The sequence below is a fragment of the Dryas octopetala genome, chromosome 1 (assembly GCF_963921425.1).
Source record: "Dryas octopetala chromosome 1, drDryOcto1.1, whole genome shotgun sequence".
Taxonomy (NCBI): domain Eukaryota; kingdom Viridiplantae; phylum Streptophyta; class Magnoliopsida; order Rosales; family Rosaceae; genus Dryas; species Dryas octopetala.
The window spans coordinates 31,273,423-31,287,643 of NC_141366.1; the positions used below are offsets into that span (position 1 = coordinate 31,273,423).

The 14,221-nt window shown below is 37.5% G+C and overlaps 2 protein-coding genes across 3 annotated transcripts; one reads left to right on the forward strand and one right to left on the reverse strand.

The window, feature by feature from the left end:
* The first annotated feature begins 3,562 nt into the window (after positions 1–3,562).
* Positions 3,563–5,133, forward strand: LOC147299755 (uncharacterized). The gene is made up of 2 exons (XM_086229286.1): positions 3,563–3,713; positions 4,402–5,133. The coding sequence occupies exons 1-2, from the start codon at positions 3,699–3,701 to the stop codon at positions 4,876–4,878; spliced, it is 492 nt and encodes a 163-aa protein (XP_086085412.1). The 5' UTR covers positions 3,563–3,698; the 3' UTR covers positions 4,879–5,133.
* Positions 5,134–6,408: 1,275 nt separating this feature from the next.
* Positions 6,409–14,003, reverse strand: UPL5 (ubiquitin protein ligase 5). Of its 2 annotated transcripts, XM_086228879.1 has the most exons (4): positions 11,874–14,003; positions 11,256–11,285; positions 10,306–10,898; positions 6,409–7,120 (listed from the first exon to the last, which is right to left on the reverse strand). In XM_086228879.1, exons 1-4 carry the CDS (start codon positions 13,756–13,758, stop codon positions 6,857–6,859), a joined length of 2,772 nt encoding a protein of 923 aa, XP_086085005.1. In that variant the 5' UTR covers positions 13,759–14,003; the 3' UTR covers positions 6,409–6,856. The 2 variants fall into 2 exon arrangements, with proteins under 2 accessions (XP_086085005.1, XP_086085006.1); XM_086228880.1 differs by lacking the exon at positions 11,256–11,285.
* Between the last annotated feature and the right edge of the window lie 218 nt (positions 14,004–14,221).

Sequence of the window (14,221 nt, forward strand, 5' to 3'; positions counted from 1 at the left end):
CAGATAACGTTCTGGTTGACGATCTTGATTAATCGATTGGGCAAGACACTTGTATATCTTGCTGGACATCCTTAGGTCTTCCTTATGTTTAAACGTATTGTTTTGTTGGGTCTTCTACCCGTTTTATTACTGGTCATTTATTCCAGTTTGTAATTACTCATAACACCTTTCTAAGTTTTCAGTTTGTATCTCGTTTTGGGAATTTGTTTCACAAACATGATCTTTACTGATGACATGTTATGTTAAGGGTTATTTTTGTAAAACTCTAAGTACCCTATTGAGTTGGTTTATTTTAATCATATTTTGAAGTATGTTCTCATGATTTCCGTTGTGTACTTTATTCTCTGATCCAACATGTTTACCATCAATAAAATGCTTAACTCATCTTAAGAAACTTTGAATAGTGATGCTAAGCCGCGTGATTCGTATTCTAAGGTTTTCTTGGGGCGGTGCCTCTGCTTGGGCCCTAGTTTGGGGCCTGACAATAATATTATGTATAAGTGTAATGTAACCAACCAAACATATAAGATGACCAATGAGCCATTAGAGTTTGTTATTTCATCTGTGACATCCCATGTTCCTATTATAACCTATAGGCCTCGTTTGATGCCTAAAATTGGATTTGATAAGATAAATATGCCTAGATTAATATGTATTCAATGAAGAAGATGGAGGGTATCTTCTAATTATTTGAATAAAGAAGATGAATATATTAGTCATAAGGGGAAATTTATCTCCACTAATCCCACCATTTTTGTTGGGATTGGAAGGAATAAGTTGCTCCTTATGACTAATCTATATTCTTCATTCAAGTTAAAGTTTTTTTTTTTAAATACACATGAATGTAGTCATTTATCCAATTGTAATTATAACCTCCATATGTACATGTACATACTAGTCCAATTGGCACTAATGTAGTGGGGTCCAATATTTGGTAGGACATTGGAACACTCCACATTGTCAAATTAGATCCCATTAGACATCTCGTTTGGACTGCTGGAAGAGACTGAACAGAATAAAATAGTAACAATCTCACGCAAAACAGCTTTTTTAGTGGAGAAATAAAAAAGTAAAGATGGACAAAATAAGTCATCGCTGCAGAAATTCTATCTTGAAGTAATCCATGTATTTGAAGGAAAAAAATATCCTAAGCTCTTTTGAACAATTGGCCATACATTTGGTCATCTCTACCTCTATCAAGAAAATTACTTCAAATTAATTTTAACTATTGTGTTATGTCGAATCTTCTAGTAGTCCAAATGAGCAGTCCATATGAGCAGTACAACCAATGTTGGCCATTTTTTTATCTCGAGAGTACTACGAGTTCTATGACCAATAATGCACCATACGTTACCAAAAATTAGAAACAAATAACGAAATGAAATTTCTCTACCACAAATGTATTATTTTTACAGCAATCATACAAGGATGAATTTGATCACACGCAAGTCGAGGCATCATTTGGTTTGTTTACTTACTTCCAAAATTTGAGTTAAATCTGTAATATCATAGGGATCTACAATAACATACTAAATTATTGATGGGATCTCTCGTTGACGAATTTGCCCTTCACCTGGGTACGTTTTGTATGGTGTGCCTCAGTTCAAAATCATTATTTTTTAGCAAATTAGCATTCAACCCGATGTAGATTTTACAATTTAATCCGATACAATCTGCAATTAGAATTCTATCAAATTTCATTAACATTGGATTAGATTGGGTGATATGTTTTGTATTAAAAGATAAAATTATCATGTGATAACAAATTTTAATAGAAATATGTATAATTAATATGCCTTCCAAAATTTTATCAAAGAATTAAAATTATTTATTATTTTTCTGCTTTAAATGCCTACAAGATCAAAGAATTATAAAATCAAGTTACATTGGATTAGATTAAATTTTTTTGAATTTTCACGAGTAAATCTGTTATCCAATCAAATCATGTCGGCTTTAAATTAAGAGATTCAATTTAACCGGGCAAAATAATTAAACTAAACAAATTAATTTAAAATGGATTAAACCAATCGTTTTGAACCGATTGAATTAGATTTTAAACACACCTAATTATATAGTTTGGCACACTCAAAATTAAAATCAGAAAGGGTAGTAGGGTACATGCCCTTGAGGATACGATCAGAGCAATGAGTGTAATCCAGCAGGGCAAATCGGACGGCTGCAAGTGGGTCCAGAGTCACGAGCATCCGACCTGGAAAGCATCAACAGCATGGCCCACTGGGCCCACGCAGCCCTCATCTTTAGTAAGGGCGGTTCCCAAAGCCAAGCGCAATGGGCTGAAACTTGAAAGGATGCAAAAGTTTGCCACGGCACCGTTTTAAACTTTTTTGGTGTGGGCCCGATCAGATGGAATGGGATGATCGTAGTTAGTGATGGGTGGGTCCCACCTGAGGCACCGGCCTAGAGACGTTGTTTTCTTTTGTTTGGCTCACGTCCATTGATGGATGATCGACCGATCAATCAACTTGTTTTTTTATTTTGGGTTCAAATTTAAGTAATTATGATTATGAATGAAACCTTAAAATTCGTACACAATTTGACTATAATAGTAAAAGTTGCCTCCCTCTTTTTAACCACTCAACAACAATGTCATCAAGCTTAAACCCTTTTCTTTTTTACTAATATAAAGCATAGCATTGTATATTTGTATGTGAACATTTTTTTACCCTTAAAATGTTGATGAGTTTATTTTTAATTATTAAGACACAGATTTTTTATCATTGTATATTTGTATGTGTTTGAATACAATACGTGTATATTCTATCAAAGACTGACTCCTAATTATTTTGATTTTATATAAATTAATTTTATATATCTCTAGTAATATAATTGAATTATATTGCAGATTCCGTGCATGGACCATGCCTTGCTTTTTAGGCATTGAGTAGAAAAATAAATAAAAAGCCAAGACAGGTATACTGTTATTCATTGATGGTTGCTCAAATTAAAATTATATTCATGAGGTGGGGTTCATTTTTGTTTAAGAAGAAGAATACTTTTGAATCCAACTTTTTTTCTTAATACAAGAAAGTTGGAATACTCAAACTATATTGAATTTTCAAAAAAATTTACCTAAATTTTTTATGCAAAGAGAAAAACTTTTAACCCAAATTAAGTTAAATTTATTTCTACTAGGGCCTACTAACACAAAAATTAGTGGCAAAACAAATGGAGTTACAAGAACATGAGTGCATGATGGCCAGTCCCCTACATGCCCTACTGCACAAAACACAGAAAAACCCACTCAAAAGATACATATGATGCTGATATGAGAAATGGCCTCCACCATTTGGCATTCTAATTCATTGTCTACAAATTAAAGCTAGCCATTTGCATTAGAAAAATCTTATACAAATATACTTTAATTCTTAAAAAGAAAAAAACAAACCAAAAACATTTACAACTAGACAAGTTAATGTCCTTTAATTTGTGTCAGTGACATGAGGTGTCAAATTGCATGCTAAAAGATTCTTCAAGTGCTCACACTTACACAGTTACACTCCCCCTCTTGCTTTCTCCTATTCTTTTAAATAGATTGAAGCACTCACACATCTATATATAGCTCTCACATTGATCATTTCTTCACTCACTAGCAATTGCTCTTTACTCCTTCCATCTCTAATCTTGAAGCATCTATTTTCCCAATTTTCTGTTCATTTTCACTACCCTTTGCTCTAGAAATGGCCACTGTTGAGGTAATTAGAGCCATATTGGTATTGTTTTTGTTTTGGTGGTCTTTGGTTTTAAAACAACCTTTCTGTATTTAGGTGGTGACAGTTCATAGTTCAGTCCACCATTATACTGGTGGTGATCTAATTAAGCAGTGTAGAAACTTACTTGCTTTAATTGTCATTTGATATATCAGTTCTGTTCTTGTTTATACAATTTAAATCTGGTCTGCTTCAATTGATAAATCAGTGTCTTCTTCATGCTTGTGATATGTGATCTGCCTGTTTAAGGCTCATGCAGTGCCACCTGTCATTGTTCGCTTAGCTGGTGATCCATCCATATGAGAATAGTGATCATTCAATTTGTAATTAATTCTTTCTTAACTTCACCGTGATTGAGGAACAATCAAATTAGTACATCAATAACCAGGAGCATCAATAATTAAGCAGCATGTGGGGTGGTGCTGAATTTTGTGACGAACTTTTGCATATATCAAACTCACTTTGGACCTTTCAATCAATCTACCACCACTATTGTTAACATTATGTTATATGATCTAAGCTAGCTATGATGTATATGAATGTCAGATCATCTTAAAAACTACTAGCTTAATTCTGTAACTTTTTTTTTTTTTTTTTTTTTTCTTGTGGTGAGTTAGCTAACCAATTAAGATTATGACTGATCATTGTTTGACAAAACTTGGTGGGGTTGAAGGTTGCACCAGCACCAGCTCTACAAGAGAATGAGGCACAGACAGTTGAGGTGACCAAGACTCATGAGGAGACTGAGACAACCGTAGAAGAGCCTGTGGCTGCACCAGCTGCCCCTGAGTCTGAGACACCAACCACCCAAGAGCCAAAGGAAACAACACCAGCAGAGCCAGAGGCTGAACCAGAGACAGAGGCAGAGAAAGCCGCTGCCCCCAAAGCCGAAGCTCCACCTGCTGAAGTTGAGACCAAGGAGGTGGCAGAGGAAGCCAAGGCTGAGACAGAGGAGGAGGCAGCAACAGAAGCAGAGAAAACAGTGGAAGAAGAGGTGAAAGCAGAGGCTGCTGTTGCAGAGGCTGAGACCAAAGAAAAGACCACTGAAACTGATGAGGCACCAGGAGCAGCCCCAGTTGAGGAAGAGAAACCAGTTGAAGCAGAGGAGGAGGCTACCACAGAAGTTCCAGTTAAGAAGACTGAGGAGTAGAAGAGAATTTATATTATATGATCAGAGATTCAGACATGTTTGTGGGGGGTTCTCCTTTTTGAGGTTGCATGTGTCAAAGTTGGTCGGCTTTTTAGTTACATTTCTATTTATTTTTTATTTTATAATTATGGTAAGGCTTTAAATTTAAATGAATGGTGTTTTGGCATTTGGAATCTACACTTGTAGCAAGCACCTTGGTCTATCTATAGGTCTGTATACATGCTATAAGGTTAATAATGATATGTTTGAGGATGTCTAAGAGGGTCTGATGAGCTGTAATTGATATGGTGTGAAAGGGGTGTGATTTATGTTAGTTTTGAATAATATTATTGCTCTTATATATTCTTGTTTTGGTATAGACCACTACATTTCCTATGTTAAAAACTTTTCTGACTCTCGCTCTTGTTGGCATTTTCTAAAATCCAGTCACGGCTCATATAAGCTTTGGGCATAATACCAAACATGCAGTTTTGTTGGATGAGGTTTGACATGTTCCTTTTTCATTGTTCATAATACCATCTATATTTAGTGTTCCAACAATGGAAACCCAGGACTCATACAATGTGGTGGTTCCTAATCCCAAGTTTTCAATTTACTTCTTACATGCATAAATTGTAGGGTAGACCTAATTGGCCATTTCATAAGCAATCTAGACAATTCATTGAGAAAATGGTGTAGAAGAAACACAAATATGTTCAAGCCCTAGGAATTAATCAAAGTGACGAGGATGAGTGGGATAAAGGTTAGGTTAGGATTAGAATAAATATAGGGTTCGATTCCCTCCTAAATAGCTGAAAAATGAAACACAAATCTGGTCCAAAACACACCAGGATTAATAGATCATTGCACGTTAAGGACTGCTCCTACAACATTTCTCAAAAGAAAATGCAAACAATAGAAGGAACCCACAACATATTATGAACTCCAGCTGCTCCAGAAAAAGCTGCTTGAATAGTTGAATTGATTATAATAATATCAAAGCATATGATAATACAATCATAGTATATTACTATTTCATGTCAGAGACCTAACAAAGGAGAAAACAGGGGGTGAAGGCCAGGGGGGATTTCTGGGATCTTCAGCTTTTGGAGATAACATCCATATAATGTGATGATAATCCCTATAATGATTGAAGGCCTTGGTAATGCCTATGCTACCCATGGCCCAAGCCACAATTTCACATACGGATACATGGAATTAAAAAAAAAAAAAAAAAGTGGGAATAACAAAGTCGGAAGGTATTTATCCATAAATTGTGTAAATATTTTATCCAACATATGTTTCTCCCAATAAAATCCTTGAATAAATCTAAAAATTCAAAATGAGGTAACAGTACCACTGTTGTGAATCTGTGTTTTTAAGAAGCATGTAGGATCCTGTATATGCATGCATGCTGTAAAACCTGTAATTGTAAGGGCAATGGGGTCCCAAAAGCATTGGATTCAACTGTCGCACAGGAAAAATGTGATGCCACTCGGACAAAGAGCATGCATTCGATACACAAAATGACATACATATATTACAGCAACATTTGCAGACAAACTTAAAAAAGATAATTCATATATATAAATAGCCAGAGACTAGAAAGTACATCAATGAGGGAAATAATTACCATAGCATAATATAGTAGGGCAGAGATGGGTAAATCTTTGTATAGATTTGCTATTGGCATGTCATTGCATGATCTGTGTGTACTAAACATGTCATGAAAAGCAACATCCGTTGAGCAGAGAAATTTTTCTTATTTCCTGCCTCCTGATTTATTTATACTATACCTATATAAACAGTTGACAAAAAGGGCAATGACATTGCAAACCATCAACAAAGAAAACACAACTACAGCACCTTCTAACATAATCCAATGTCAAGAAAAGTCGATGACAGTATCCTACAATCTGTACAAGCTGAGTACGAACGAGTCTTTCTATGTGCAGTCAAATCCCCCTTTTTACCCCAAAATGCAGATGCAACTAATATATTACCATGTGCCAAAGCTACTGCCAACATGCTCTTGGGTGATGATGTTAAGGCGACCCTGCATCACAGCCATAGATGGATAAGGTGGGAAACACAACCGGTAAAAGCATGTGTGAGATGAAGGCAGGCGACTGAAAGGCTCTGAGGACTTGTAAATGTAAAGCCGAGAAGCTAAACCACGGAAACCCTCAACTGGAAGATACTTCACAGAGGTCCAAAAGAAGAGAAGAACCTTTCTCTGCTCTGCAGACATTTCCCCAACAATCTGCACAATGAAGGAGATAATTTTAATTCAACCACAAAAACAAAGAGGTGACAACTAATGGATTCATATTACTATCAGCTGATAATAGAGCATCCAACTACTGCCACATCAACAGCGCCAATTGTATTAGTTCTACACTCAAAGCTTTACTAAAACAAAGCAAGTTTTGGCTTGCTTTTGCTGTCTTTCTATCACGCTTATATCAACATCGTAGTATAAAATGATGACCAGTGCAAAAAGATGCTGAGACCCTGATCTTCTGATCAGCCAGATCCATATTTCCAATGTGGAGTGTGGGAGTTCAGGTCATGCTTTCTTATAAACCCTGTACCTTCCTGGAAAACATACTAGGGAAGAGAGATAGAACAGATCAGGCCAGATAAAGCTTGAATGTTTGCCAGCTCAAGGAACTTTAACCAAAACCTTACAACTTCAGTGGGCATATAATGTTGTGTCATCTCCATTCTATTTTACTTTGTTCAACCTTATCAAATTTGAACAATTGAAAAAAATTAAGGTTGTGGACCTGATACTAGAATATCTAAAAGCAGTGTTGAATACCTAAGTGAGTCAAGTATGAAAACTTGATTCAGAAAGCTTACATAAAATCTAATGTCCAAGCACTAGCAGAAGGAACAATAAGACAATTCATCGTGTCCGCACATTGTGAGTTGAATTTTGATTTTCTTGCATGAATGATGTATTTCGTTGTGCCTTCTCACATTCCATGATATTACCTCTATGAAGACTTAGAAATCTAGATATCAGAGACAAAAGAGGAAGGGAGAAAATATGCAGAACAAAGGCGATCTTCCAACTCCAGGCAAAAGAAAATAAAATTACACTATGCCTATATATACACGTGTATATATACACAATGATTATGTGACCCCTGAATAATGCCTACCCAACATGGCCTGACAGAAACAAAAATTTACCTTACAAGTTCCTCAAATGAGAATTAAAAAAAATTGGCTTCATAACTTCCTTGTAAAACTGTAATATTTAGAAAGTACATTTCTGACCATCTAAACAAGTATAAAGATGCAGTCTATATGTCTGTTGTATTTGAAAACTAACTCCTATCCCCTCAAGTCCCCAGCCAACTAAAGTAACACAGTTTCAGCAGAAACGTAATAAACAAACTAGACTTATTAGTTACCCCACCGTTATTAAGTTGAAAATCACATCAAGCATACAAGCAAAAGCTTCCGTGTTCAATTTCTATCATTAATGATTAAACCAAACTAGTTCGCTAAGACTATTTTCTGTGAATAAAGATGCTTGTCAGTCTGTCTTCAAAATTCTAGTGTGATTAATATCTATGTATGAATACTAGATAGCTGGACAATGTCAATAAATAATAAAATGATACATAGATAAATTAATGAGAGAAACAAGAAACAAGACACAAGTTCTATTTCTTTATTGGATAGTAGTTGGTTGATTCAACTAATAAAGCCAAAAAAGCCAACCACCATCCTGAATAACATATACACATCGACATCATAACCCAAATACCACTAGGTCAACAAACTTTCAGCCCCAAAAGTTTCACATACACACACTAACCAACCTCCTTCAGAACTTAATTTTGTAAACCATGACTTTCATCATTCAGCATTCATCGTACTAAAAAAGAAACCCTCAAACTCTTCTTTACCAACAAAGGGGTACTCATCCTTGTTCAGGCTATGCCATATTGAAGGTATAAGAGGCAATATACAGACAACCAAGTAGAAAAGATAACATTTAAGTTTCATTTGGAATGTGAGATTTCAATCTAGGAATTTTAGTTAATTCTTATAGTTAAATTGCTTGAATATAATGTTATCAATAAATTAAATATATTATTTGTATGAGAACAAATGAAAGATATGCATGGATTTCAAATGATTCATTATAACTAGTCATTTCAAGTTCACAATATTGTATTATATTATATCATATCATATCTAGTCATTTCAAATCCAATTCAAATACATTGTATCTTGTATTTTTATGGTTCTTCCAATCAATATCAGCTTATTGTCAAAATCCAAACCCATTATTTAAAGCCTTACATTGTGATTTGTAAGAAACTTCGTCTATCTGAAATATGCAGCATCTGACATCCAAGGACACAAGTTAAACAACAGTCTGATACAGTAGCTACAGCTTGGTTAGAAAAGGAGTATCCTCTTTGGAAGCCCAAGACTAAGCTCATTGGTCCAACTCTAAAACTAAAGCCTTTTTGGTCGAAAAAGAAAGTGTCCATGGTAGTTTAAGAGTCGGATATCAAAAACACATAAATAAACAAATAAATCAAGAGTCACTCTAGAGTTAATGTCAAGTTGTATTACAGCTATTTATTTGATTCTAGTGTTATTAAGAGTATTTATTTGGGTCTTAGGAAAACACAATATTTTTTAGTATTAATGAGTCTTTTCATATTTCTATAATATTTAATGAGTCTTTAGTGTTTTAATAAGCCTTTTAGTATTTTAGGAGTCTTTGGGAAATGTATTTGAAGCCTATAAATAAGGCTATTTGATGTAAACCTAATCAGATTTGAATGATTGAAAATTAAGTGCTGTTGAAGGCTTGGTGCCTTGGTATCTCCTCTAACTTCTCCTCTCTTTCCCTTCTACATTCTTCTCCATCTCTCTTATTTCTCTAAACTTCCAGCAGCCATAAACCCTCTTTGTTCTCTATACCTATTCTATTTCTTAAAATCTCTATCATCCTAACACCCACATTGTGTTGTCCAACATCACAGTCATGTCTACTCATGTTCTGTACTTGTTATAATGCTTAGAAGGAGCTAACTGTTCATTTAGCTTAGAAAGGTGCATAATTATAAAGGTGTTATGCATTGGAAAAACTCTTACATGGTTCTTTATTTTTTTTCTATTGATTGATAAGTAAACACCCCAAACAAAAATAATAATGCATGCTAATATAATAAATTCACTGTCACATACATATATAGCTGTTTCCTCATATCTAGATTTTGAATGGCATAGATGTTTAACATCAAAGATGATGCCAACAATACAAAAATTCATATGGTAAAAGAAAGAAGGTAAGTAGCATGCTAATGTGTGCAGCAGGTACGTAGCGAAAGAAACTGAAGAGAAAGAAGGTAAAAGCTAAGACAAGACAATCATATTTGGTGCTAATAAAACCAGAATCCAAAAGCGTACCTTCCAGAACCAAAATATTTGAGGATCGGTCTCTTTGTAGCCATTGTACTCAGTATGTGCCTTCCAATCTTCAACACTAATAGGACTTTCACTTCCATACAACATCCAATCAAGATCTTCTAGCTCTAAACTTCGGAAAAAGAAACACTGGAGCCTTGGGTTACAAAGAATATCAGCGAATCCTTGTGCAAATTGCGACACCTGTTCAGAGATAGATGTGACAAAGCGATGCTGAATAAGAAGATTAACATATTCCGCCCTGTTGTTGCTGGTCACAACAATGCATTTTCCACCAGGGCAAAGCTCCACTGTTTTCCTGGATCCTAACTCCTCAACTTCTCTAACAAATGTCAACCCTAAAGCATCTGAATCAATAAACTCGGAATCCATTTCCAGTATCTGCTTGCAACTACTATACAAGCATGGATCTGCATCCCGTATGTCTTCCAAAGATAAAAATAAAGTTCCAGCCAGTTGCTGGAAAAACACACGATCAAAGACTATGCCCACTTGCACTTTATGCATCAAAGCTAACGCAATTACCCGGCCAGCAAAGGTGAAATACTCAAGGTGCAGAGGATCCACCTTAGATGCTGCAAGCAGAAAAGACTATGTCAGAATTGCATTGTAGCAATTGTCCTCCCAGAAAACAGAAGCATAACTTGCAAAGTCGATGCAGGAAAAATACTACAAGGTGATACAAATTTTTATAAAACTGAGTAATGCTATCACAAGTAGCAAAGTCCATGCAATTAAATTAGTAGTCAACATTTTGAGCAGAATTAGGTGGCCTCCCTTTTTGTGCCTACAGCACAACCAACAATAACACTAATATTGATAACCAAGATTTTGGTTATTGATAACACTAACACTAACAGGCCTTGTTATATGTTTTCCATTCCTTAACATCAATATTTCTAAAATCAAGACACAAGCTACTCAAAACTAACCTGTCTGTATTCTCCAATGTCCATTTAATTCTGAAAAAAATAAAGCAAATAAAAAATCTTGTAGTCAAGTTACCAAAACATATTCATAGAATACCACCTCATCACTCTACTGGTCATAGTCTCAACCTCGACATAAATTAACTGCACATGGCACACACACACAGTGATTTAAATAATTCTAGCACTCAGTCTCAACATTTAGTAGAGATATCTAATAGTTCAGCTGCTGCATCATTGAGGGAGAACCAATGAAAAGTAAAACATGCATGTAATCATATATCATCTCTCTCTCTCTCTCTCTCTCTCTCTCTCTCTCTCTCTCTCTCTCTCTCTCTCTCTCTCTCTCTCTCTCTCACACACACACACACACACCTACATGCATGTTTTTTAGTGTATTTCATAATGCTTGATCCATTGAAAATTTGAATTCATATGCCAAAATCTTGGGTCAATACCAATATTATATTTCATATATATGAATGCTATGTAAGATTTAGTCAATCAATTGTCATCGCAGAAGGAAGAAATTATATTTTTTTATCAATACAAGCAAAAGTGGAAAGCAAAATATACATGTTGTTCAAGAACACCATACATAAAAGGCCAAAGGAAGCGCACCTGGATTAGGATAGAACCTCCTACGATCATTAGGGCATGCCACAAAAAGGGCATTTTGCGGATTAAATATGGCCTGGCACACCAAAAAGAACCACTCCCGCAGTACACCTGGACCTGTAGCTTCCTCATTTTTGAATTCCATAAATAAACCACCGTGCAGTGACTCAGGATCTGCACGTCCTATGTACTCAAATGATTCTGCCAACAATTGAGACCTATCAATGAGCATCTCATGCAGCTCCTCATAGTCTTCTTTAACATCAGGGAACATCATCATTGCCAAATGCCTCCGAGACTCAAAATCAAGCACATCTTTGTGCTCAAGAACCCACTGATGATCGTCGCTTCGCTTTGCAAATTTAACAATTAGTGCACATAATGAAGTCCTCCTAAGCCTCAAAACCGTCCAAAGTTGTTCTTCCCCGCCCTGATAGAGTTTACAAATGTCATTCAATTCTTTCAAAATGGCAAGATACTGAGACCATCCAGAATGAGCAACATCACCCTCCCCCTTTCCTTTCCCTCCAACCAAACACTCTCCCACTTTGCCAAGGCAGTCAGCCATTCTTTTCAGCAAATCAGCAAGTATAACACGGAGAAGCTCAATCTCTTCCCCGTACAACGGATGCTTACAAGCCTTCCCTTTGACAGACGCAGAAATGGGACCCTTAAAACACATTTGCTCGGCAATTGCAGTACGCAAAGGGATCAGGAAGGCCTTAAAATCACGCACATCATCCGCTAAAGGCCTGCCACTCGCAGGCGACTCCAAACTCAAAACCAAATCCCTAGACAAACTACTTGCCAGCTCACTAACAAATGGAGAAATCTCCTTCAACCCAACCAATCCCTCAACAGTCTCAGACTCCTGCAAATGTCCATTGTTTTCAAAAAACGAACCGAGTGCACCGCGGCACAAGACGTACAAAGGGTCCTCGAGCCCTACTTGCCTAAGGAACTTACAAAACTCCAACACTATAGGCGCGCAGTGATTATGCAAGTGTCTGGGCAACAAAGTAGGGTACGAATTCAAGAAATACCTGATCGAATTTTCAGCAATGACTTTGTTACCTTCAACCGGCGAAACGTAGAGCATGAGCAACGCCAATGGGGCCGACGACGGCACGAAGACCTGGAGATGGCTAATCCCGGAGTCGTTCTTCTCCTTCTGAGTCATGGTCAAGTACTGGCTTATGCGGCTCTTGATGTGCTTCAACGGGTCCTGGACCGGAGCCAAGGCTTCGCGGCGGCATAGCCGGAAAGCGGTGGAGACAATGTCCTCGAGGACTTGCCAAGCCTGAGGGTGGTCGGTGCTTCGCAAACGGCCGACCAATTGCAAACTGGCGTCGTTTTGGATGGAGCAGTCGGCGAGCGACTGCTCCCACTGCAGCTGTTTCCCTCTGTATATAAGCCTCTGCTCGAAAACCGGAATGCCGGTGATCGTTTGTATGCGCTCGTGGAGCGATTTCACCGTGTCGTCCGCGTAGGCCTGGATTACCAGATTGTTGCCCTCGGAGATCGTTCGGATGAAAAATTGGAGCATGGCTTTGGACCGGGTCGACTCGGCACGAGTGGACTCGGCGTGAGAGGTCGATCGGGCATCGGGGACTCGGGAATTGAGATGGGAGGAGTGAGGTTGGTTGTTGTTGTTGGTGGTGGTGGTGGTGGTGGTGGTGGCGGCTGTGTTGGATGACGTGTCGACAGCGTTGGGCTCGTCCTTCCTCATTCTGACGTGGACTAGGTCGGACAGAACGGCGTCGTCCTCGTCGTCGGAGAAGGTGGGCCCACCATATTCGTCGAGTTTGCGTTTGGACGACAGGCGCTGGTGAAGTTGATCCACCGCGGCGGCAACGGCGGCGAGGGCTGTGCTGCTGGTGGAGGACATTTACAGGTGGGGGAGGGGCCCACCCCGCCTGCCAACCGGTTTCTGTGAATGGTTTCAAGCGCACCGTGGGTGTGAGTACATGGAATCGCAGCCCACCACCGGAACAAAATTAATTGATTTATAAATTATTAGAAGAAAATGAAGAAAATCTCCGGTGAGAAGGGAATTGGGGAAGAGGAGAATGATCGGGAAGTGGTCGTCGTCTCACGTCTGGGCTTCACAGCCGTCATCTGCAAAAAGACTAGTGTAAATTGTAATCCTACGCTACGCTATTATTTATTTATTTCTTTATATATTTTTATTTTTATTTTTATTTTCGACTAATTTAACTTAACCCCTTGTTTGTGTAAAATTCTAATTCAAAATTACCAAAGTATCCTCCCCTACTGCTTTCCGAGTTCGTGTTGGTGGTACGGTTAGGTGTGAGGGGACGCACCCAAGTTTCGTCGGGTGTTTCTGAAAC

What these genes read in the sequence shown, in the direction of transcription:
- UPL5 (XM_086228879.1), bottom strand. Translation starts at nt 13,758, where the DNA reads ATGTCCTCCACCAGCAGCACAGCCCTCGCCGCCGTTGCCGCCGCGGTG. An exon ending in GAGGTTCTATCCTAATCCAG is followed by an intron (nt 11,286 to 11,873) that starts GTGCGCTTCCTT and finishes TATTTTTTTCAG; the next exon opens with AATTAAATGGACATTGGAGA. An exon ending in AAATATTTTGGTTCTGGAAG is followed by an intron (nt 7,121 to 10,305) that starts GTACGCTTTTGG and finishes TTCATTGTGCAG; the next exon opens with ATTGTTGGGGAAATGTCTGC.